At 37.9% G+C, this 24,695-nt stretch overlaps 1 protein-coding gene across 3 annotated transcripts in view; it reads left to right on the forward strand.

Annotated features, from left to right (window-relative positions):
• MSRB3 (methionine sulfoxide reductase B3) overlaps nt 1–24,695 on the forward strand; it is a 167,351-nt gene that overhangs the window by 44,590 nt on the left and 98,066 nt on the right. For all 3 annotated transcript variants that reach the window (XM_053662048.1, XM_053662049.1, XM_037136028.2), the window contains 2 exons: nt 10,627–10,735; nt 12,406–12,483. In XM_053662048.1, the coding sequence (XP_053518023.1) occupies nt 10,627–10,735; nt 12,406–12,483 (187 nt within the window). The remainder of the gene's footprint in view (nt 1–10,626; nt 10,736–12,405; nt 12,484–24,695) is intronic.

A 24,695-nucleotide genomic window follows, 5' to 3' on the forward strand; every position in this document is an offset into this window, starting at 1 on the left:
GGAAGAGTAATGAGAAAATTTTTTTAGAAAGGAGGGAGTGGCACACCAAATAAGTCTGGGAAAGGTGACGATCAGTCACCTTTGATCAGTCAAAATCTTTTCCTAATACAGGAAAATCCTTGCTTACTGCAAAATGAACTCCAGAAAGACAGACTTTTCGTTTTGCTTTTTTGGTCTATTCAGTTCACTGCTACATCTCAGCAAGTAGAATTGTGTCTGTCACAGAAGAGGTGTTCAGTAAATATTTGTTGAATAAATGAATGGGCACGAATAAGTAGCATCATTGTGTGTATCAAAATAATACCACATTGTAAACAATGCGATCTCTGTTTTTAAGGAATGTACATTCTCGAGAGAAAGATGGCCAGTTCGGGTCCAAGTTTTGTTTTCTAGAGGATGAAGCAAGTTACATACTTGATGGTTTTATGAATGTATAATATATAAACACTTCCTCCTTCCTTTACTGTGGAGGAAGGAAGTAGAAGTGAGGAGCATTGTGCTTCTTTCTGCCCAGGTGGATTCTCGGATAGGATCTGAAGCAGTGACAGTTTTTCTGAAGGATATTGAAGGAATGTGTAGATGTAATTAGCAGGAGGTGGTAGAGGTGGGGGATGGCAGCATGGGGGTGGGAATGGAATGTGGGCATGTGGGTTAGTAGGAGATCAGTATGTTAAAAGATGTGAAAGCACAACAAAGCATGGGTTCAAGGGAGAACTGTAATGAATGAATAAATTAAGAGGAAAGCTGCAGACAAGTGAACCTGTCTCTCATTAACCAGGTGTGTGACCATGTCAAGTAACTTCTTTGGGCCTTGTTTTTGTCTTGGGGGAATTTTGACTAGAAGTTCATCTATTTTCTAAATTATAATCTAAGGGGGAGCACTTGAGATCTTGCCCCCCAACATATGCTTTCAGTTTAGCTCAAATAAACTCATGAAAATTCAAAAAAAATTATGATCTGCGGAACACTAGTTCTGCTAATACCCTCTAAATCATACCTCATCATCTAACCGAGAAACTGCATATTGTCAAATTTTATAAATTCTAAGATATGCTCCTTCTACATTTTACCATCTTGATAATTGGGTTGCAGCTTAAAAACATCATTGTGATAAGAATGTATTGTGTCATAGGCTGGCAACTCTTTTTTTACTTTCTCAGTGGAGCATAAAATAATGGTGTGTCAAAATACCACATTTTTAGTAGTGTACGTCACCATAAGAGGTCTTCGTTAAGAATCCCATGTAACCTGGTTGGACTATGGAAACTTTCTGACCTGCACCCCCAAGAGGAACAACCTTAGCATATTTTCAGAGTCAGAGATGTATTTTCAGTAATGCTCGACTAGGTAATCTCATAGTCTTAAATCCAGAGAGTTAATGGAATATTAGTCATAAAAGATTTGAATGTGGAACTCTTGAGAGGTATAAAGGATTCAGAATAGTAACAGAAGAAAAACATTTAATCCATCATTATTTATTCCTTTTGTAATTTCATTGATTTATTAAGTAGATACAATTGTTGCAGCTTTTAAACTAAATTCTAAGAAACATAGCCGAAGATATCATTTAGAAAATATCTTTTAGGAAGAAAATTTAAATAGCAAATAATTAGAATGGAGAGTTGAATAAACATTTAAACACAACATGTACTTATTTAGTGCTTACTGTTGCCCAGGCACATTTTGAGGTGCTAGGCAGGCAAACGTGACTGAAATATGTGTGTTCACTGTCTCTCAGGAGATGTCGAAAAATTTAAGAATCCTTAAATTATTTCTTTAATTATCTGTGTCATAAAGAAAATTACAAATTTTTTCCCTTTTCCTCCAAAATCTATGAGATTTTTGTGGAATGTATAGACTTAGACTTAGCTGTCTTATTGAGTAGCAATTGCAGCCTTGTTTTCTGCTTATTGTGCATAATGAATTTAGATTTTAAGTTTGATTTGGGCAACAGTGCAATTTTTAGAAATTTACAAAGTAAGCTCTTAGGCAATATACACTTAATTTTTTTCTAATGAAAATGTTACATTTCAGTAAAGCCCTGCATCATAACCTGAGAGAGCGCTCCTTTCCTCCCTTTCTGTGGGTGGTGCCCTCTCCTCTCCCTCGCAGTCTGTGTTCCCAAGGGGGCGAGGGAGCATGGAAGAGAAAGCTATTCTGTGCAAGTCTTTCTGATTGCATGTGAAATGTAGAATGGAAATGAGCCTGTCTGTTTTTAATTTTTTTTTCTGTATGGGCTATGATGTTCTAGTGAAGACCCTTACTGGAAAAAAAATTAAAAACAGGGAACTCCAACTTTGTCAGACGTTTCACATGCAATCAGATAGACTTGAAGTTAAATGAGTCTCTCCTCCACTACTGTCATTTGATGATGGAAATGCCTTTAAAAGTTCTCTTTTTACTCAAATGCTTTGCAACTCAGAAAATGCTTTTTGGATTAAGACATGTTTTAAATATTTTCCTAAACTCTAGGCTTTATGGTCCACATTAATATCAAAATCATTGCTCTTAGTATTTGCATTACATTTTGAAGAGTTGATACTTTGGTGTTTGGTTTTTTCTTTTTTTGATACTTAAAGAATGCTGATAAAATTACTACTACACACGAATTCAAATATTAAAAATTGGTAACACACAAGTAAAAGACAGAAATGTAAAATGTGGTTTCTATCTTACAGAGTCATTCAGGTGAATGTTTCATCAGGATGAACATAGCAGTTAAATTCCCTGTTGTCCCCTCTCAAGAAAATCATGCACGCTCACAAATGAGAACTTTCTATGAAAGGCTAGAATTTTTGGTCATTAACAGGCTTCACATGTTGTGGAAAATAGATTTACTCCCGCTGATTTATTGTGAGAGAATGTTTGCACATGTCCCCCTTAATAAATAAAACTGCCTTATTTATCAGCTCCCCAATTTCTCCTCTGACAAATCTGCATCTATAATTTATTCTGGCTCTCTTTTGCTTTGTTAAGCTAGCTGATACTGTTTACGTGAGCCACTCTGCATTCCTTTCCTCAGGATAAGGAGACTTGCCACCTTGACACCATGCCCATTTGATCACACTGCGTCTCTCAGCTTGTCCAGATGGAATTTTCTTCCCAATTTGAATCTCTCTGACCCTGTAGACGCTGTTTCTACAAATTTTGTGAGTGTTCCATATTCCAGTTATAACTGGACAGAGTCAGTCTAGGTGGACAGAGTTTAAGAGTGTAATGTCTTCTGTGTCAACTGTCTTTACACAGAATTTTGCATATATTTTTACTCTAAGACTGCTCATTGTCCCCGTTGTTTTCTTATCTTCCTGCTAGGTTCCCAGGGCAGGAGCCTTGACTTACTCATTTTTTATCTTTCAGTGCTCAACACAGTTCTTGATTCATTGTCAGTGTTTGATTAAGTAGTTGCAGAAAGTATGGATTAATATTAGGCTCAATAGTTTATATCTTCAAAGGATTAATAACCGGAGAATAAAGCAGAAATAACTGAAGACACTTGAGAATAATGGCAAGATGCTACATCAGCCTGTGTGAATAGTACCTTGCAGAGTAGATTCACTAATCCTAAGGGTATGCAGATGAAAGGAGTGAACAGAATAGGGGTGAATTTATCAGGGTATTTACTTAGAAGGAAAACTGGCTTGAAAACATTTCTGTTTATCTGTTCAAACCTTCAGTATGGAAACCAGACCAATACTGTCATTCAACTATGTGTCACTGAAACAGGGTCTTGTTTAACTCAAGACATTCAGAATGGTAGGTTGCCTTGGTGTGCTTATAATGGTCATTGAAGTTAATGAGAACTCTGTGAGTGGATCAGTAGGATGTAACCGAAAGTGACCCATAGAACTGTTTTAGGTGAAGTAATAGAAAAACAACAAAAAGGTATAAAATGTGATTATCCCTGTGACAAGTGTATGATTTTTCTCACCTATAGAAAAGAAAAATCTTTACTATAAAAAGAAACATTTGTCTGCTTTCTGACACCTAAGACCTGGAGTTTTATTTTCTTTGTGTTATAGTTTGGACTTGGAAGACAGATGAAATTAAACTGAATCTGAAGGTGAAAATTAAAATTTTTTTAAAAAAGTGGAAACTAAATTGAGGTGCTAATTTTATGCTTATGCTAACTTTAAGCTTTAGTTATACATGTTCTCTGCCATCAGCAAAAGATTGCTCTACAGGGGAGAATTCGTGAAGTGGTTCAGAAGGGTTTGGCCAAAGCATTGTTTGTTTAGGAGCATTGTTTGGCTAAAGGATTTTGCTCTCAAGGCCATAAAAATTCAACACATAAAGCATCTCTTGGGTTTCTTCTTACACAGGGGCGCAGTCTGGGAGTGATGATCTAGAGTCTGAGGGGGAGTTACGTTAGCAGAGTCTGCTCCCTGATTTCTGTTTAGAGTTCAGTGGGACCCTCTCTGAAAGCTATTTTGAGTACAGCACTTTGCTAAAAGGGTATTCAATAAGATTTCTCTTGGAAGTGAGAACAAAGGTAATGTGAGACACTGTAGTAAGATACGTTGTTTTAAATTTCCTGGTTTAAACATATATTCTTTGTATGTTTAAATTGTCACTTATTTACTCCATTCATATTCAGGTTTTAGCCCTGGTATTGCAGTTACCTGTTTTGTTTTTACCACTGGAGTATGCACTCTTAGTGTGTCCATCTCTTGCATTGGCCACTTCTGATACGTGTCCAGAAATCAGAGGTGGGAGGGGACAATGGCGGGGGAAGGGGGCAGGGACATCAAGGAACTTGTATAAAGGACACATGGACAAAGCCAAAGGGGGATAGGATCAAGGGTGGGAGGTGGGGATGGGTGGGGTGGGAGGGGTAGTGGTGGGGTGAAAATGGAGACAAAAGAGAGAAAAAAGAAAGAAATCAGCACCGCCAACTTCCTTTCTTCCTCCAGGCTTTGCTCAAACGGCACCTTCTCTGTGAGACCTGCTTGACCTCTGTGTGTAAGCCTGCCCTTCCAGCGCTCCCAGTCCTCTTTGCTGTACTTAGGGTTTTTTTTCCTTTTTCCTTCATGTACTGATCACCTTCTAGCAGGCTATGTTATTGACTTACTTTTTTATTATGTTTTTGTCTGCTTCTTTAACTACTTCTGCTTTTATGGTAGCTTCACAAAAGTAGAATCTTAATTTTGTTCATGGTATATTCTAAGTACTTAGAATAATGCCAGCATATAACAGGTGCTCAGTAAATAATTATTGAATGAATGAATGAGTATATTTTACTTCGTTCAGTGCCTGGCACTCTGTAAATACTCAACATTTGTCACTCCAATAAATTTAATAAAACATTTTTTTAAAAGAATAATTGTGCCCATTTAAAAAAATGTAAGAACAAATGTTGGATCAGTGGTCTTCAAAGTAAGACCTGAAACCTGAGTTTCCTGGAAATCAGAGCACTTGCACGCACAAGTGTCACGACATCCGAGATCGTGTGTTGGCCCTAGGAATGTTTTTCCAGTGTAGGTCTACTTTGAGGAAAAAAATCAGAAGAATTGGTCATGCTTCTACAAGCATGGAGGTTTTCTTCCCTGTGCTTTGCATTTTTCTGAAAGCCTTTATTAAATTACTGGCATGTAAAACAAACAAACAGGAAAACATGGTTTATGGAATATATATTCTCTTTTTAAAATGGACTAGATATGGCTTTATGTATGCACACTTATTTAGAAATTCCCAACACTAGTGTATCTGGAATAAAATTCTGTTCAGATTTCTAATTTGACAAATTAATAACCGACTGAAAATTTAAGTTGTGAAAATCAAAGTTTATTATTTTTAAATATAGTATCAACGTTTTTCAACATGGATATTACTGTTTTAACCTGGTAAACTCAAAGCAAGACAAAAGTCTTATTATTTCCTATTCACTTATTATCTTGGGAAAATATTTAATAGTTTTATTTTTTTCAGATCCTAGAAACAAAATACAGTTATGGGATCTTTAGGCTTTGTTTTGATTTTTCACACTGAAATATAAGATTTATGACTTAAAAGTGCTTTAAGATTTAGGTAACAGATCTGATTTACTTCTTAACAGGAAGTTAAAAAGCCTTTCAACATTTTATAGACTTTGCTAGAATCCTGTTTGAACCTTGTCACTGACCCTATGCTGAAGGAATGAACACCGGGAAACCAGGCGTTAGCTAATACACAAATGTATTTGTTTTTGTCTGGATGCACTGGATAACTTTTCTCCCTTATCATCTTAAGTTGCTAGTGATAGTTTTTAAGCTGCAAGTTACTGCATAATCACAGGAGTAAGTGGCAGCATATTTTTTCCCCACAGAAAAGAGTGTAATGACCATTGGCTTTGCAGTCAGATGGCCCTGAGTATGAGTCAATGTACCTGTTTGCTTTTTGTCTTTAGGAAGTTACAGCAAACCTACAAACCTCAGTTTCTGTATCTGTAAAATGGGCACGACATCGACCTCCTTGGAATCACCGAGAGGGTTAAATATAATGTAAAAGTGCTGAGAAGTGTGTGTGGCACATAGGAGCCACTAGATTTAGTTTTTTTCTTTAAATTCCTATTTTAATCATCTTAAATGATAAGATGAATAAAATACTGTTCTGAGGGAATTATTATATGTAAGGAATTACCAATAAAATATTGCAGCACACTGAAATATCTGACCTGGCTACCTTTTCAAACATAGTTTGAACTTCAGAATTTACTGTAATCAGAATGATCAGTAACGTTGCCCTTGTTCAGACAGTGTTTACTAAGTGATAATTGCTGTGAGCCTCAGAGCAGGGCTGAGAGGGAGCAGTGCCAGGTCAGAGAGACTGCCCTGCCTAAGGTCGCGGGACTGGGAAGCAGGCAGGGCCAGGACATGGACTCGTGCTGCAAGTTTATTACTGCTTAGAGCGAAAGCTTCCCATTGGAGTTTCAACGCAATGCTACCTTTCAGGCAACAACAGGGAAGAAGAAGCCTTAATATAAAAAGAGACTTTGGGCATATTTCAGTAAATAAATACCCTTGGTTTGGGTCCAAGATGGATCTTATCTATACCTAAGTAACTATTTAGGGAATGGTGTTGTGATAAAATACCAAAGTGGCAGTGTTGTTCCCTCACATATACTTTGTGTTGCGCGTGCAGCAACACACACACACACACACACACACACACACACACTTCTGCCTTCAAAGTACTCTATTAAATAAAGGGAAAAATCTTTCTATAACATACTTCTAAGCCAATTTAGAGATCATCAAACAGATGTCAAATAATATTAATGTTAAAGGAACATTAACATTACCCTGTGTAATAAGAAAATTATAGTACCTAAGTGAAGATAGTAAAGAGAAACCATCCAGTGAATTATTTTAGAATTTCAGAATGAAATGATTTCTTCAAAATTTAGCAGTGGCACCAGATGACCCTAGAAAAGTGAGTCTGATAGGAAGAAGGGAAATCAGAGACAAAAGTGAAGCCTTTCTGTGTTTATACAGGATGGGCCAAAACTTGCTTCACAGTTGCTTATATGGAAAATAATGTAATTATTAAATAATACCATAAGAATAAACTGTGTTTCACATATCACAGTGTGTACCAACTCTGCCTCATTCTGTAGATGCCAATTTTGGGTTATGATGCTAAAGAGCTAGTGTAACAGTATAGCTTTTGGTTGTCCGGGAAGTATATTATTACTAAACTATGTGGCAAGAAATTTATTAAAATCTGACTAACTTCTCACTGAGTTGTTTCATATAAAATCACAATAGTTGTTTCTAGGTGACATATACTTCCTCTTGCTATTAGGTACACTTTAAAAGCCTAATCATTTTGAGAACATAGTATGACCAAAGAATAAAAATGTACAAAGTTGACAACTTTAAATAAGCACTAGCATTTCTTAAAGAACAAACCTCACTTACAGTTAGGAAACAATATTTATATTTAAGGTTGAAAAGCCAGGATGTAGGAAAATTTTGCTAATTTGGAAGATGACCTTTAAGTGCACCAAAACCAAATAATTTGTAGGCTATGACACAGGGCACATTCCTACAAAATTTGTGTGAATGCTGCTTTAGTGGTTCTTGAAAGACAAACAAAGAAAGTCGGAGGGAAGTCTATCCCCCTCTGAAGCAAGACGGAGAGTAAGGAAGGGCACAGCGGCGGCGCTCTTTCGGAGCTCGCCATTAAAACGAGGTCTCTGCAGCGCAGTTAATGAGATGGCTCATCGTTGAAAATAATCTGTTTTGAAGAACGTTTAGATCAAAAGTAATTTCTAAACTTGGAAGTAAAATCTCTTCAGGGCCCTTCATTCACCAGTAAAGCTTTTTACGTTTGTATTATTTACTTCAATCAGATGTTTTCAATTTTACCTTTTCTCCTTATACAAATACTCAACATGGTTTGTCAATAGCGACCAACACTTTTATTCTTTTTCTTCAGAAAAGGGAGATCTTTGAGAGAGGGAGAAGGAAAAAGAGAGAAACATCTTTGCCTAAACGATTTGCAAGCATCTGTGCTTTAAGCTACTTTTTATGAACACTCCTTAGTAAATGACTCAAGGTAAAAAAGCAGAAAAGCATCCAATGTTAGGAAATTGCAATCCAATACCATGTAATTTAAACCTGCAGTTGCTTCTCTTATACTAAATGACATACAGATGGGTAGCTTAGTTCTCTCAACTTTGGGAACACAATTGGTCTTTTTGTATGAATGAACATATATTAACTAAAATACTTTGGACAGAATTGTTTAATTCCAGTTGTACAGATTTTAACTATCCATGCCATTGAGGAAAATAATTTTAACCAACGCATTATGTCGCGATAAATTTTCAATTAATGATTTCTTTTGGAACAAAAATCAACAAAGACACAACACTTCCAACAAATAAAGAAATAAAAACAGAAAGATAACATTTTAAGAAATCTGCAGTGAATTGAACAGAAAGGGGCCCATCACAGTCACCTGGCTATTTAAGAAAGAGCAGTTCTGCATTCAAGCTGTGGAGAGAGAGGCTTGTTCTGAGAAGACAAACATCTCCCCAGGATACATTTCTGTCTACCCCTTGGAAAATATTAACAGTGTAAGTAGGAGGTGTTTGGATAAAGCCTAGTGTAATATGGGGAGTGTGCAGGCGCGCAGGGAAGTCCAGTGAGATGGGAGACCAGCACGCCATTTGCAACAGGGCCGCTCTTCCTACGCATCTTTCCAGGCCAGAGCAGAGCCAACAGGTGTTGTGTAGCGTCAGGAGAGGCGGTTTGACGGCCCACAGGCCTGTTCCATGGTCCACCTTTCTGCTTGCCTCTGGTTCGCTCTTTACCGGCCTCCATATTTTCCTCCTGGAGAATCAGCCACCTTGTCTTGGTGGCCCTGGATCTGGAAGCTGCTATCCTTCTTCAATCCCACCATCAGGGTAACTGGTTAGTTGATTTTCTCCTAGTTAGATTTCAGTGAAGTCACATAGGAACATTAGATGCCTTAAAAGTAAAAGAAGTGGAAAGGCATTTCCACTCCTCAGTCATATTTCTTAATATTTTAAAAGAAGTTGAGTTTAGTATTCAGGAGACTAAGCAAGATTTCTTTTATTAATTTCCAAACATTTTTCAGGTAGGGCCATCTGCAAGCCTCTTTTTCCCTGTGATGGATGGCAAAGAAAAGTGGCTTTACTGCAGCCGGCAAGGTTGCCTTGTCCTGGAGTCACATTCCTTTTCACTCATCGTGCAGGTAAAATAAAATACTACACATAAACAGGTGTTGTCTGAACATTTTACTGCAGTCTGTACAGGGTGAAATAAAAGCTGCCATTGTTATTAGAATCACATTAAAACTAGTTCACCATTCAAATACACTTAATCAGTGAAAGGTTCCTAGGTATACTTTGCAAAAAGAAAATGTAGGTCTCTGAGTAAAATCACATTCACTTTTCCTCTTCTCTTTGTCTTTCCCCCTCCCTATTTTTATCACCCTTTCTTTGGAACTTCTTGAATCTGCATTAGTGAAATGCCTTCTCCTGGAGTCTATTAAAAGTTTCTTGCTGCCTGTTTAACATGGTAAGATACAGTCTTTAAAGAGACATTTGTTTTTAAGAACTCTACAGAACCTAGTAAAGTATCGGACAGAATCACCAAGAACAGCAATCCCTGGTCAATGAAGCTGTATCTTTAGAGTTTTAAAAAATAGGATGGTATTTAAAATGCCCAGATTGGAAATTGAATGGCGAAGGTTTCGAGCCACTCTCTCCTAAGACGCAAAATTATTGAAAGGAGAATTATTGTGTAACACTATATGCCCACCATCTTATACATACAGTGTGCATAGAGTTTTACTTTTCAGATGTATGAAAAGAATTTTAAGGTATTGGAGCACTACCATCTTGCGATTGTTCAGTGAGTTTGTACTCTCACGTGCTAGCGGTCCAGGCTGCGGCACGTGGTCAGTGCTCCAGTGCAATCTCCTGAATCTTGAGCAACTTTTCGGTTGTTTTTTTTTTTTTTGAACTGAAAGAAATAATCAGCTGCAGTTCAGGTACGTGCGTGCATCAAGGACTGATCTAGTGCCATTGACGGCACAAGCTGTGCTGCAGCGGGCCAAAGCAATTATTTAGGATTCAAACTGAAAAGCCTCCTTCTCCCATATCCTTTCTCTTTCCAGGGTCATGTAGGGATAAAAAGAACTGTAAGGTGGTCTTTTCCCAGCAGGAACTGAGGAAGCGGCTAACACCCCTGCAGTACCATGTCACTCAGGAGAAAGGGACCGAAAGGTAAGGTGAACTGGAAGAAAAAGTCGTTAAGCAAGAGCTAGGTTTCTTCACCCCATCCCCACCCCCTCTGCCTTTGAATCTTCTTCCTTGACATTTAATTCAAAGAATTCTACCCTTATTTGCTAAAGACTACAAATTAGAATCCTGGAAAAGTTTTGAAAATGATATTGTTTAGGTTAAGACTAAGTTTTATTTATTCTTTCCCCCATTTAATGAACACTCTATCTTATGTAAAGTCACAAGGCTTTTATTAAGGGCCTGTTTTTAGTTTACTACAAAATGTGTGGAAGTAATAGCGATTTAGGTACATTTTTTGGGAAGACATCACAGTAAGCAAAACCATGAGGGACATGGCGCTTTGCCAGGATGCTGAAATTTTGAAGGTGGCCATTGTAAGTATAGACGTTTTGGCTGCAAAAAGAAGGTAGCATAATTTAGTTCCTTTCTACCCCACTCCAATTTCTTTTTGAAGCACATGTGGAGAAAGTATTTATTGGCTCATTTGTGGTTGGAATGTCAAAAATTTTCAATAACTGCCCTCACATGGCTTTGGTCCCTGGAAGTTCGCCCCGAGTCCTGAAAAAAGAGTTTGTTCACTTCCAAGACTCTTTTTAGTGAATAAAGTCTCTCTCAGCTGATTCCAGCTCAAAGGTAACGTGCCAAGGTCCGACCATTTTGTTGTCTAATTTATACCATGGAGCTTGGCATAAGGCCGTAACTTACCTCTGATCCAAATTTATTAATGATGTAACTTCTTGTTTTCATTCATGAAGTGAAAGAGCTCTTTACCACACATGGGGTTCTTGTTAATAGGCAACACTCTCTTCCTGTCACAGTGGATACTGTTTACTGAATTGACCCAGTGCTGAGTCTCCGACAAAGTCCACCCTTACGATACAACGAGCCAGTGGTGGGCTTCAGTCTCAGCCCAGGAGGACTTCTGCCCATCCCGTTGTGTACGAGACCAGCAAAAATGATTTAATGCACACAAACAACCAGAGATTAGGTCATTCTTAAAAATTCTGTTTATAAAAAAATTGGACCTCATAAAGAGGGTGAAAGGATAATAAAAACAAGCTGCAGAGCACATAGACTTTTTGTTGGGCTAGCACAGCTGATTTGTATTAGCTGAATGACCTCCTAGCCTTTAAGATTGTTAACTTAGAAAAATATTCCCTTAAAGCTGCAATATTCCTTTTCAAACCAAAAAATAAGTCTCCTTCCACTTGAAATCTTTGGATCCTTCTGCATTTTCTGATACATACTCTTGGACACTGTAGAGTAGCAGAAATCTTATGTAATGATGTGTTTTGTTGTTGGTTTTTTTTTCTGCGAATGTGAAATATAAGCTTTTTTTTAAAATAGGATTTTTCCTAAGTGTTACATAACTACACAGCTCTCTCTCTCTCTACACACACAGACACACACACACACACACACACACACACACACACATCCTGCACTAGTTTGGAGTACTTATATGCACATTTTATTATATAGATTTGAAATATATTAGTTATGTTCAGATTTCCATATGTTTAGTCTGTTTTCATTATAGGACAAAAAGCCCTTGAAAGATTTATTATAGAAATATATTTTAGGCAAATACATTCTGTAGAAATAATTCTAGCTTTACTTAATTTTTTAATGCTCTGTTTATTGTTTACCAGTGCCTTCGAAGGAGCATATACGCATCACAAAGATCCTGGAATATATAAATGTGTTGTTTGTGGAGCTCCATTATTCAAGTAAGTCTATTAAAAACCTATGGGTATGGACATACCACAGCTGGCAACAAGCTAGTTATTACTCGTTCATATTAGCATCTTTACATTATTAAATTTTCTTATGTCTATTTCCCACCCACAAAACATAAGTAATTGTTGATTTTTGCATCACTTGTATCTTTTTTAAAAAATATTTTTATTTATTTATTTTTAGAGAGAGGGGAAGGGTAGGAGAAAGAGAGAGAGAGAAACATCAATGTGTGGTTGCCTCTTATGTGTCCCCGACTGGGGACCTGGCCTGCAACCCAGGCATGTGCCCTGACTGGGAATCGAATTGGTGACCCTTTGCTTCACAGGCCCGTGCTCAATCCACTGAGCTACACCAGCCAGAGCCATTTGTATCTTTAAGATACCCAATATTAACTTGTTCATCACAACAAACATGACACTTAGTAGAGCTACAAAAGAGATTTTGATGAGCATAAAAATGTTTCTGTATTTATTAAATTTTCTATGGCAAGTGCTGGCTCTAAATTTATTTGTTGGACTGTAATGAAAGTTCTTTCTGTGCATCCTTCAGATTGAATAATGTCCATCAATTTGATTATTCATACTTCTGTAATGAGAGTTAATACCCATATTGAAAGTAACATGGGAATTATAGCAGATACCTGTACATATATAAGCAAATTATGTAATATGAGTTTAATAGTTTTCACATTGGTTGAAAATCTTTATTTTAAAGATCTCAATAGTTTACTACAAAATAGGCAGTATATAGACTTTTCCACCAAAATAGTTAATTCAGATATTGTCTTCTAGAGATTATGAATCTTACTCAAGAAAGAACAGTCTTTACCAAAATTTATTTATTTAGGTAGAGAAAATTCTAGAAGGCTTATACTCCCATGGGGATGCTGATTGGGGAAATAAAAAGACAGAAGGCTTAAGTGAGAGTAAATGTTATATATTTAAAACAGAATGACAAATTTCTTAAGGGAAATGAACAAACAAGAATTAATATGTGTAGCATGTAAAACATAATACCTCTCCATAAATGTTTCCCTTTTAAAACACTAACATTTACAGATATTTTTTTAGAAATAACAGGAAACAGTAGTTTCCTTGAAACAATTTTTTAAAATGTTTAAAACCCTTCTTACTTTGCATAAAACCTTTTTGCACATTATTGTTGGTTGAGAATCTGTTTTGATTTCTCAGGGAGGTATTCTTTGTGTTAAAAAGCCAGCCCTTCACGTTGTTACCCACTTCCTCTCAGAAGACACACGTCCTCATATTTCAGCATCTGTAGCTTGTGTCATCGTAGTCGAAACAACACTTAAGGTAGTTGCTGAGCCACGTTCAACTTGTCAGTACCCCAAATGGTAAAGATGGGCCACGTCTCCTTTGCTCTTTGTTGAAGATTCTCCACCTCTTTTCTTATCGTGTGTTTCAGTAAAGTAATGGGTCTGAGGAAAACCTACTGTTTTAAACAAGAAACAGAACAATGGTAAATAAGGGCTTTAACCCATGTGAGATTTTGAGACACAAAAACTAGAAGCGAGACCCTTGTCCAAGCACAGGTCCTGGTGCAGCTCAGGGAGCTTCACGTTTGATGTAATATTGCCTCTGTTTCCTTTAGTACTATTGTAAGGAAAGCTCTTATTTTCTAAGTTTTTATGGAATATGGTTTAATATTGTTTTTCTCTTTTTAGAACAAAATTGTCCATAGTTGATTTCCTGTCAAAAATTTCTTTTTGGTGACAGTGGAATATCTCTGCCTGTAGAGTAGAATGGTAGTTCATTGACTTGGTGTTACTATCTTCATACTGGAGACCTTTCCAGGGACCACAGGGCATGAACAGTTTGGAGGGAATCAATTTTCTGGTCCTCAACTGTATGTCCACTTTGCTGAAACTGATGTGTCTGAGAGAGTCTGTGGTCGGCCAGTTCTTTCTTCCTGTTTCCTATGTCATAATCACCCTTCTCCCACTTTACAAAAGATGTCCTATCTTTCACCCATCCCAAACCTTTTAAAAATTTATTTATTTATTTATTTTTAGAGAGGTGAAGGGAGGGAGAGAGGGGGAGAAACATCAGTGTGTGGTCGCCTGTAGAGCGCCCCCTACTGGGAACTGGCCCATAACCCAGGCATGTGCCCTGACTGGGAATCAAACTGGCAGCCCTTTGATTTGCAGGCGGGCACTCAATCCACTGAGCCACACCAGCCAGCCAAATCTTACTATGATTTATTGTCCCAGGGTAAAATATCTAAGACATAAAGTAAAACAACAGCATTACTTTTGAAGGAGAGACCCGTGAAAGCAAGGCAAAAAAAAAATTGAAAAATATTGAACTGGTAGAAAATTATTGAAATGTTATTTCATCTTGGTAAAGTGCAATCTGCTTATTTATCTCTCTCTTCTTCATTTTCTACTAGTTACTTGAGTGACATGGTTGTCATGAGAAGATGCATCAATATATTTACATATTTATCCAAATTGAAAAAAATTAAAGTCTTTTTTTGGACAGATAATAAGCCTGATTTGGTTGATAGATATGATAGGTAGGGCTGCCTTTGTAAATTAAATTATATGGTGGTTTTCTCCATTTATTAAATGGTATATAGCTCTAAGGTTTTGACAAAATATTTTAAGCTTGTAATTTATACATAGAACACCAGAAAATTTATGTTTTTCAATTATTTCAGTTATTGATAAGATATTTAATTGCTATTTTACAAAGGAGGAAGGATGTGTCAGTCAGCACCCATTCTGGATACAGAAACCACACAGTAATCTGAACAGGCAAGTTTGATTAAAGAGTTATCACCTACAACAGAGGATTGTGGTAATGAGGGATTGTCTAATAAAGAAGTAAATAGAAAATTTAAAGAATACAGAATTAGCAAATGTCAGAAGGAATCAGAACCCCCAGGGCTGAGATGCAGCCCCAGGGGAGGTTCCCCTGCATCTCTACCTTCCCACCTTCCTCTCCTGGGGGCTGAGATCTAGGCCGTTGGAGAGGCCGCGTCTGTGGCTTACTAAACGCCAGGGAAGGCGCTGTACTGTCACACGGTGCAGCTTTCCAGAAACCCACCTTCTGCAATTTACTGGAAGTCTACTCTCAGGGCAGTAATCTCCCACCTTTTTCTCATGGCACACATAGACCGATGACTAAAATTGTGTGGCACACCAAAAATACAGGGTCCTGCCGAAGCAAGGCTTGCTTGAGGGTGGTTGGTCAGGGACGTGAATGTCTCTTACGAGATGGACAGCAATATGAACATTTCACCTAAAATGTCACACCATATGGTGTGCTTGAGTGTGATGTTGTTGTGTTACAGAATGACATGCTTATGATTTTGGTAAGAAAAGATTTTGTGATGAAAAAGGGCATTATTTGTGCCAGACCCTGTATATATATTTTGCCAATCTGACAAAAAATAGGCATAATTTTGATTTATTCACACTGGATGGCTATTGTGCTATTGTTGTATTGGCTGTGGTCATTTTTAAAATTTTACAATCGGAGGCAAAAGAGGTCAGTGCCCCTGAGTAAACTAGTGAGGTGCTGCACATTTTAAAAAGTCTTGCAGCACATTGGTTGAAAATCTCTGGTCTAGTGAATCAATGGCAGCAGTATCATATCTTCTTGAGAGAGTTGGTTTCATACTTTGAACACAGATTGTAGGAAACAATTGAGGTGTGTGTGTGTGAGAGAGAAAGCATGTGGAGTTTTGTTAGCAAGGAGTGAAGTAAGCAAATTAAGCAGAAAAGACTAAATAGCTCAACAATAAGGAAAATAACAGTGGAAGGGAAATAGGAAATAAAAAGAGAAAAGAAAGAAGTGCTGAATTTGAAAATACCTGAGCGTTAGCGGTATGGAAAGGCCGTCTTCTAAACTGACATCTCTGTTACTCACACTTACAGTGTGTGTGTATGCATTCAGATATTTGTGTAATCCTCTTCTTGTATTCGACACACACACACACACACACACACATATCATTCAATATATACATAACTTTATATATATAACTTCATCAATCTATCTATCTTCCTTACAGAAAAGGCCAGTCAATTATTCTTATTTCATTTGCATATTTTACCCTAAGTACATTTCCATTCACACAACATACTACTTTCTTACTGCTTACCAAATACAAGAACCTTATTCACAGACTGCTTATAAACCAAATGTGTAATTTATTCCATGGTTCACATTTTCTTCACATTCACAAATTTCTACCAGGCTAGTTTATGTCACATATAGTACTACTGATTTTCAGTTAGTAAATTAACTGACAGAAGTAAGAATGTTCTCTCCTCTGGTTATTTGAACTTCTAAAATTTCATAAAATGAATTTATTGCATATCAGATAAACCAGGAAAGGCATTGGTGAACTAATTTAATTCAAAAAGTATATATGGCCACTTATATATTTTAAATATATTTTATTGATTATGCCATTACAGTTGTCCCATTCCCCCCTTCATTCCCCTCCACCCTGCACATGCCTCACCCCCTTTAGTTCATGTCCATATGTCTTAAGTTCTTTAGCTTTTACATTTCCCATACTATTCTATTATCATGGGAAATTACTATTCTCCCCCTGTCTATTTTCTGCCTGCCATCTATGCTACTTATTCTCTGTACCTTTCCCCACCCTCCTCCCCCCACTCCCCTGTTGCTAACCCTCCATGTGATCTCCATTTCTGTGGTTCTGTTCCTGTTCTAGTTGTTTCCTTAGTTTGTTTTTATTTTAGGTGTGGTTGTTAGTAATTGTGAGTTTGTTGTCATTTTAGTATACTTGTTTTTTTATCTTCTTTTTCTTAGATAGGTCCCTTTAACATTTCATAAAATAAGGACTTGGTGATGATGAACTCTTTCAACTTGACCTTATCTGAGAAGCATTTTATCTGTCCTTCCATTCTAAATGAAAGCTTTGCTGGATAGAGCAGTTTTGCATGTAGGTCTTTGGATTTCATGACTTGGAATACCTCTTTCTAGCCCCTTCTTGCCTGCAAGGTCTCTTTTGAGAAATCAGCTGACAGTCTGATGGGAACTCCTTTGTAGGTGACTGTCTCCTTATCTCTTGCTACTTCTAGGATTCTCTCCTTCATTTTAATCTTCGCTGATGTAATTATGATGTGCCTTGGCGTGTTCCTTCTTGGGTCCAACTTCTTTGGGACTCTCTGAGCTTCCTGGACTTCCTGGAAGTCTATTTCCTTTGCCAGATTGGGGAAATTCTCCTTTATTATTTGTTCAAATAAGGTTTCCACTCGTGACTGTTCCTCTTCCCCTTCTGGTACCCCTATAATTTGGATGTTGGAGCATTTAAAGATGTCCTGGAGGTTCCTAAGCCTCTCCTCATTTTTTTGAATCCTTGTTTCTTCATCCTTTTCTGTTTCATCACTTTTTTCTTCTTTCTGGTCCACTCCCTTGATTTGAGTCCCAGTTTCCTTTCCATCACTATTGGTTTCCTGTGCATTTCCATTCATTTCAATTAGTTTAGCCTTCATTTGTTCATCTAATTTGTGACTAAAATCAACCAGTTCTGTGAGCATCCTGATCACCAGTGTTTTGAACTGATAGGATGGCTATCTCTTGGTTGCTTAGAAGTATTGGCTCTGGGGCTTTGAGCTGTTTTTCTGCTTGAGCCATAATGTTTTGGTCTGTTCTCACCTATTACGTACGAGGGGCGGAGCCTTAGGTGTTCAGGGCGGGGCAACCCAAGTAGCTGGGTTGTGACCCTGTATATGGGGGTGGGGTCAGAGGGAAAAAATGGCGCTTTGCTCCACTCTCTGTTGTACCTCAGTCCCTTCTGCTGCTTTCCCCAAGCAAACTGGGCCTTTCTGGTGCTGATTCCCATGTGGGTGGGCTTGTGTGCATTCTAGGACCCTGTAGGTTTCTCCAACAAACTTTCCTGCAAGGGTGGGAGTCTCTCCCTGTGCCTCAACCCCCACAAGTGTTTTCAATCGGTGTTTTGAGGCCTTATTTCCTGGCTCTAGGACCCTGGGTTGCGCGATCTGTCTCACCCCCTAGTTATCTGTGCGTGAATGTGGGAATGCTGTCCTGTCAGCCAGCCGCCTTTCACACTGTGCCCCACTTCTCAATTGCCGCCTCGCTGGGTCTGCCCATTGCCACCCAATGCCCGGGGTCTGCCAGTTGCTGCCTGGGCTCCCAGGGTCTGCCCAGTGCCACTTTGCGAGCCCGGATGCCATGCGCTCCTGGTGTCACTGCTTCCTGTGCCTGGACCCCTCTCTGCTCAGCGCCTGACTCCGCCCCGCCTACCAGTCTGGATGAATGTGTCTATTTTATCTCCTTGGTTGTCAGACTTTCATACAGTTCAATTTTCTTTCAGTTTTGGCTGTTACTCTGTTTCTGAATTGTTGTCCTTATTTTGGTTGTTCGAGGAGACACAGTGTGTCTACCTATGCCTCCATCTTGGCTGGAAGTCTATATGGCCACTTATATTTTGCTTTGGCTGACACTTTGCCAGGTGTTGTGAAACAAATAGATGAACTGCTTTCTTCTTAAAGTACTGACAGTTTTGTTGGAGAGATAAGAAAATACCACAAACAGTTGTAAATATGGAAAGACAATGTTAGTTTCTACCTGATGACGCCCGTTTGAAATGCTCTAGTGTGTTAGGAGGGTCCATGGCAGCATCAAAGCAGGGCCAGTTTTCATGGAGGACGCGAAGCCACACTTTACCAGGCAGAGAGAAGGGTTTAGTTTCTCCCGGGTAGGGGATGCCCAACAGAGAATGCCATGTAAGAAGAGGATTTGGAGATAGGATCAGGAGTGGATTTTTTAAGGAAATAGTTAGGAGACTGATCCAGTTGAAGTGGGGAGGGAGCTATGCTGCCAGTAACGGGAGCTGTGGCTAGAGGGCTGAAGGGCACCCACTGAGGAAGCCTTTGGATACCAGAAGACATTTCCCATCCTGCTTGGACTCCTCTAAGCCCTGGCATCGTTTCCTCCAGGAAGCCCTGCCTGAGCCTCCCGGAGTGAACTCTGTTCTCCCTCCTCTCTGCTGCCATAGTGCCACATATGCAGCTCCATCACTGCATGTTCCACTCTGTGTTGCAGTTGTGTGATTATGTGCTGTCTGCCCACTAGTAAATGAACCCCACTGTGGCAAGGCCATGTCTCAGTCCCTGGCATGTCATCATCATCACTAAATATTTGTTGATCAGATACACGTCTGAACATTGTCAAACAGATTACAGAGAAATTTTCAATAAGACAATAGCATGATGAGAACGGAAGTAAGTGATAGCAGTGTACAGGATGGATTTCTGGGGGTGAAAAGAGAAGGAAATAGGGATGTAACAGCTTCAGTGGGAACTTTTTTTTTGTTAGCTGATAAACTTCAATATTCTTCAATATCATCCATGTGTAATCAGTTCCTGATGACTTTAAGATTCTGAGCAATGACAGGGTAGTTTTTATTCTGTATACATTTACTTGTAAGACCTTGCACTGAATTAATGGCTTATTTTATACAGGTTCACTAATGATGATGATGATACAGGAGCTAACACGTAACACTGACCGGATGCTAGGCATGGTTGTACGTGCTCTCTGTATAATGTCTTTTAATCTTCATAACAACACATTTTATAGATGAAGAAACTGAGAGTTGTAAGGACCCTGTGAGGAACACGTAGCTAGTATGCAAATGAATTTGAAATAGTAACACTCAAATTTTAGACGAGACGAAAGCTAAAGAATCTTAGGAAAATAAAGTTTTAATATTTTGCTTTGGTCACTCTAGTCTGGTTATTTTGCTCAGCAGAATGGGAACAAATGGAACATACCCACCCACACACTGAATTCCTTGAAAAAACTCTATTTGCCATAGTACTTAAGTGGAAAATCAAAGACCATTCTAATGGGGGGGGGTGCCGAACCAAAAGTAAATAGATCCACCATGGCAGATCATCAAGAAGGGCTCAGCTTCCGGCTAGTTGTTACCCTTAGGGAAACCCCTTGGAATCCTGACAGGAAGAAGTAGCCAATGTTAAGTAAGCCATAAAGCCTTTAAACATCTGTGAGGTAGGACGGCAACTGGATACATGGGCAGGATTCTAGTTATTGAAACTGAAAAGCATTTTATTTTCACTTATCGACTCTCCATTACATTTTCTCAAGTAGCTGTATTCCAAATTTTTACCTCTTCTTTCTTAGGATTTTTTTTCCCTGAGACTATCGAGGCCAGTGACATGAGCTATCTTAACTGTGTTTCCTCCCATCCTAAAATTTCTTTGTATCTTAATTGTCATCATTCAGAACACCCATGCATGGGCTGAAAGCAAATGGTGGAAACAGCTGAATATTAGCCCAGATGTGTGACCTCAGATTCATCACCTATAAAATGGGGGAAACTAAAACCAAACAGGTGTAAGAACTAAATGCAGAAAAATTCCTAGTATATGGTAGTTATTCTACAAATGTTAAATTCAAGTGGCCTGACCAAGTTTTAGGAACCTATCATACTATCACAACAGCCTAAGAAATTCCTTATAATGTGAGAAAGTGCAGGCTTTATTAGAGTCTGTCTGTTAACAGTATATGTTAGTGTGATGAGTCACCACCCCAGCTGTGTTGCTACATTTCAGATGGAACTTTGCTGCAAAGCTATTCACACATGCTACATTTCACACGAGCCTCTGGTGCAATTTTATTCTAGGCTACTAGAAAATTTAAGCCATTTTTCAACTCTTTAAGAACATAAGCCCTTTCACTGAAGAAATTCCAGTTCAGTGCCACACACAATTTACTCAACTGTGCTATTCAGTGTATGTTACTCCATTTACCACTAAAGAAGACTTCCAACATAATCTTTTCCCCTTGTGGTATAATGGGGTGTGTGTGTGTGTGTGTGTGTGTGTGTTGGGAGAGGCAGGAGGGGAGAAATATAAAAGCAGGAAGGGGGAGAGAAGAAGGGGACAGGAGAGATAGTTTTCTATTTTTACTCTATTCAAATCCCATCTTTTCAGCTCCTTTAAATGCTATCCCTGTGATATTTACTAAGAAACCTTTGTGTTACTATGGAATTCTGCTAGGGAGAGTAACATGAACTTAATTTCAAGCTTTCTTTTTACAGAACTCTAGTTGGAAATTACTCATAATTCCAGCAAATGTTTCTTAGTCTTCAACAAAATGCATTTAACTCGAATTTAAGAGATCTGAATTGCCCCTCACCTCATTCTAAATTCTTTAACAAAGCAAGCTTTCCAGTTCAATGAAATCATTCTATAATGAACTACATGTCTGAGTAGTGGCTTAAACTTTTGTTATATAGAAGTATCTCATATATTATTTTACAGAGAATATAAAATTGACTTCTCTCATCCCATTGACCCTTTCTGTCTTGTCCCCACATATAGTGATTTATAGGAAAAGTATCTGTAACAGAGAGAGTTACTTTTCAATTCTCATTTCACGTGAAAGCTCAGGGCAAGACCACAGCTCGACTGAAAGAAAAGTACTTCCTGGAGTTACTGGCAGAGCTAAGGAGGAAAAAACATTGTGAATGTGTGACTCATTAAACCACCAGGAAAAAAGAAAAGCAACGCATAAATAGCATAAAATAAAGGAAAGAACGGCTCATTTTTAAGAAATTGGAAAACTGTGTCAAGGCATTATTGAAAGTTTAACCATATGCAAGAATTATTATGCCTGTATCATTCTATTTAAAAGTTATAGCCCTCACTGGGTAGCTGAGTTGGTTAAAGAGCTGCTCAATAGGCCACGATTGTGGGTTCAATCCCTGGTCAGGGAATATACGAGAATTAACCAATGAATGCATAAATGGGTGGAACAACAAACCAGTGTCTCTCTCTCTCTTCCCCCTTCTCACTGTAAAATAAATAAATAATTATATAAAGTTAAGTCTATATACACATAGAAAAATTGAAGCAATATTTGCACATGAAATCCCTGGGTAGCTGAAAGTGTGAGCATGAGTGTGTGTACATGAGTGTGTGTTTTGAAGGAAGAAAAGTGGGGGAAGGACAGTGTCACCTTATATTACCTAAATCACAATCCCATTTCTTTAGTTAATTTTCCAAAAGTACACAGAAATAGCTTAGATTTTCCTTAGTGAATTAGAATGGATAGTTAGGATAAGCTGGGAAACATAATAGGCAAAAGTTTTATCTATAGTTCATGTAAACTTGTTAGCGTAATCAGAAAATTCATGAATGTTTACTCCACTTCGCAAACTTTGAAATTGCTTAAAGATATTGAATAGTCTGTAAAAATAATGTATGCATTTTTGCAATTCTGAGGCAATTCATAAAGCTGCCCTTCTGGTAAATCAGTAATTCTTTTTTTCCAAAAACTGATTCAGTGAGAATTGCATACATTTTCACTGAAATGTGTGTCATCAGTGTATCTTACACACAGAGAAGTGGCCCATCACAGCATTATCAAAGAAAAGTACAGAAGCCATCAGAGTACCAAGTGCAAACTGTTCTAAAGTTCTGGCATGGACTTAACCAAAAAAACCAAAGCAAGAAGCAAGTCACTTAAACAGTCCATTGCATTTTCCTCATCTGTAAAATGGTGAGAATAACCTCAATTCTTTCTAACTAATAGAACTATGGTATCACATGAAAGAATTGCATAAACATATTCTTGAAGATATAATGAAAGCTTTTTAAATATGGTTCAGCTTTAAATAAATGTGTATGGTAAAGTTTAAACAGCATGCAAATCTAAAGTTCTCAAAGTTAATGTTGCCTCCAACATTACCACATGTTTCATAGTAGATTGTTTGACTTGGTGATCCATCTCATCCAAAATCTTTTCAGTTGCTGTTGAATAATTTTTAAAAAATTGAGTCTGGATTCTAAATTCCCCAACTAATGTGACTTAGATGAGTAATTGAGAGTTTAAGAGCATTAGTTACTTGCAAGTCTATAAACTTCAGGAGAAAACAAGTCGTGACTTGAGATTTTTGTAACCTCCACCTACAGTGCATAGGACATTCCAATAGTCTTGATACTGAAGTGTTTGTTAAATAAATAGTTTCGCTCTAGTAAGTCAAGAATAACAGACATCAGAGTTAAATGATTCCAGTTGATATGAAGTATAAATAGATATTTGGTTATGGAACTCTCTTAATTATTACTCTACCATACTTCCCAAAGTGTTTTCTGTAGACCACTCATGGAACTTACTTTCAGTGGATTGTTTCAACAATGGCATAGCTTGCAACTGCAAAGGTGTACTTATCCCAAGTAAGGGAGAGACAAAAAATTTGATGGCTGGAACCTTTTATGCAGAAACATCAAAAAGAGCAAACTGATAAAAAAGTAAGGTCAGTTACCGAAAGCTATATCAAAAGCAAAGTTCATAGCCAAATGTTTTTATTAAAATAAGAAGGATTTAAAATAACTGAAGTAGTCAAATAAAAATGCTAGAAAAATACCCAAAACAATATAAACTGGAGTAAAAGCCCACCTTTTTCCTGCAGGCATTGGCCAATCTAGGCATGCGAAGAAAGATTCCAGACAGTTCAGAAGCAGTAATGCCAGCAGACCAGAATTTCTGCCTCAACACAATGGACATTTGGACTGGCTAATTCTTTGTTGTAGGGGTCTACCCTATACATTGTAGGATATTTAGTAGCCTCCTAACTTCTACCCACTATATGTCAGTGTCATCTGTCCTCCCACCCCTAGTTGTGACAAAGTTTTTTTCAGATATTTTCAGATACCCCCTGAGGGGCAAAATGGCCTCCAGTTGAGAACAGTTGATCTAGATAATCAACAGAACAATTAATCAAGCTCTGATTTTTAGTGCTTTTAGTTTCCATGGTGCAAATGCTTCCATCATGAGCTCTATCAAGCTACAAATGTTGCATCGCTGAATGCGGAGTTGAGAAAAGATGTGTTGTATGTAACACCATTATATAGTATTTCTGTAATACCAATGCAGCAGATGTAAATAACATAGACAAGAGTTAAATTTAGTTAAAAAATTTATACATTTTTTAGCGTTACCTTAATTTAACTTAATTTAATTATATAATTCATTTTTAATAAATGCCTATGGTTTAGCAGCTGGCTTCCAGAGTTTCCAGACTTTTAACAATAGGTTCACTTGAGCATCAGCACACCAATATAATGGAGGCAAAACAAGGGTTCACCAAACTTATCAAAAACTGCAGCCCAGCTTCAAGTTAGCTCAGTCCCTGATCAATCTTCCCCTTC

The sequence above is a fragment of the Artibeus jamaicensis genome, unplaced genomic scaffold, assembly GCF_021234435.1.
Source record: "Artibeus jamaicensis isolate MK-2021 breed Jamaican fruit bat unplaced genomic scaffold, CSHL_Jam_final contig_233, whole genome shotgun sequence".
Lineage (NCBI taxonomy): Eukaryota > Metazoa > Chordata > Mammalia > Chiroptera > Phyllostomidae > Artibeus > Artibeus jamaicensis.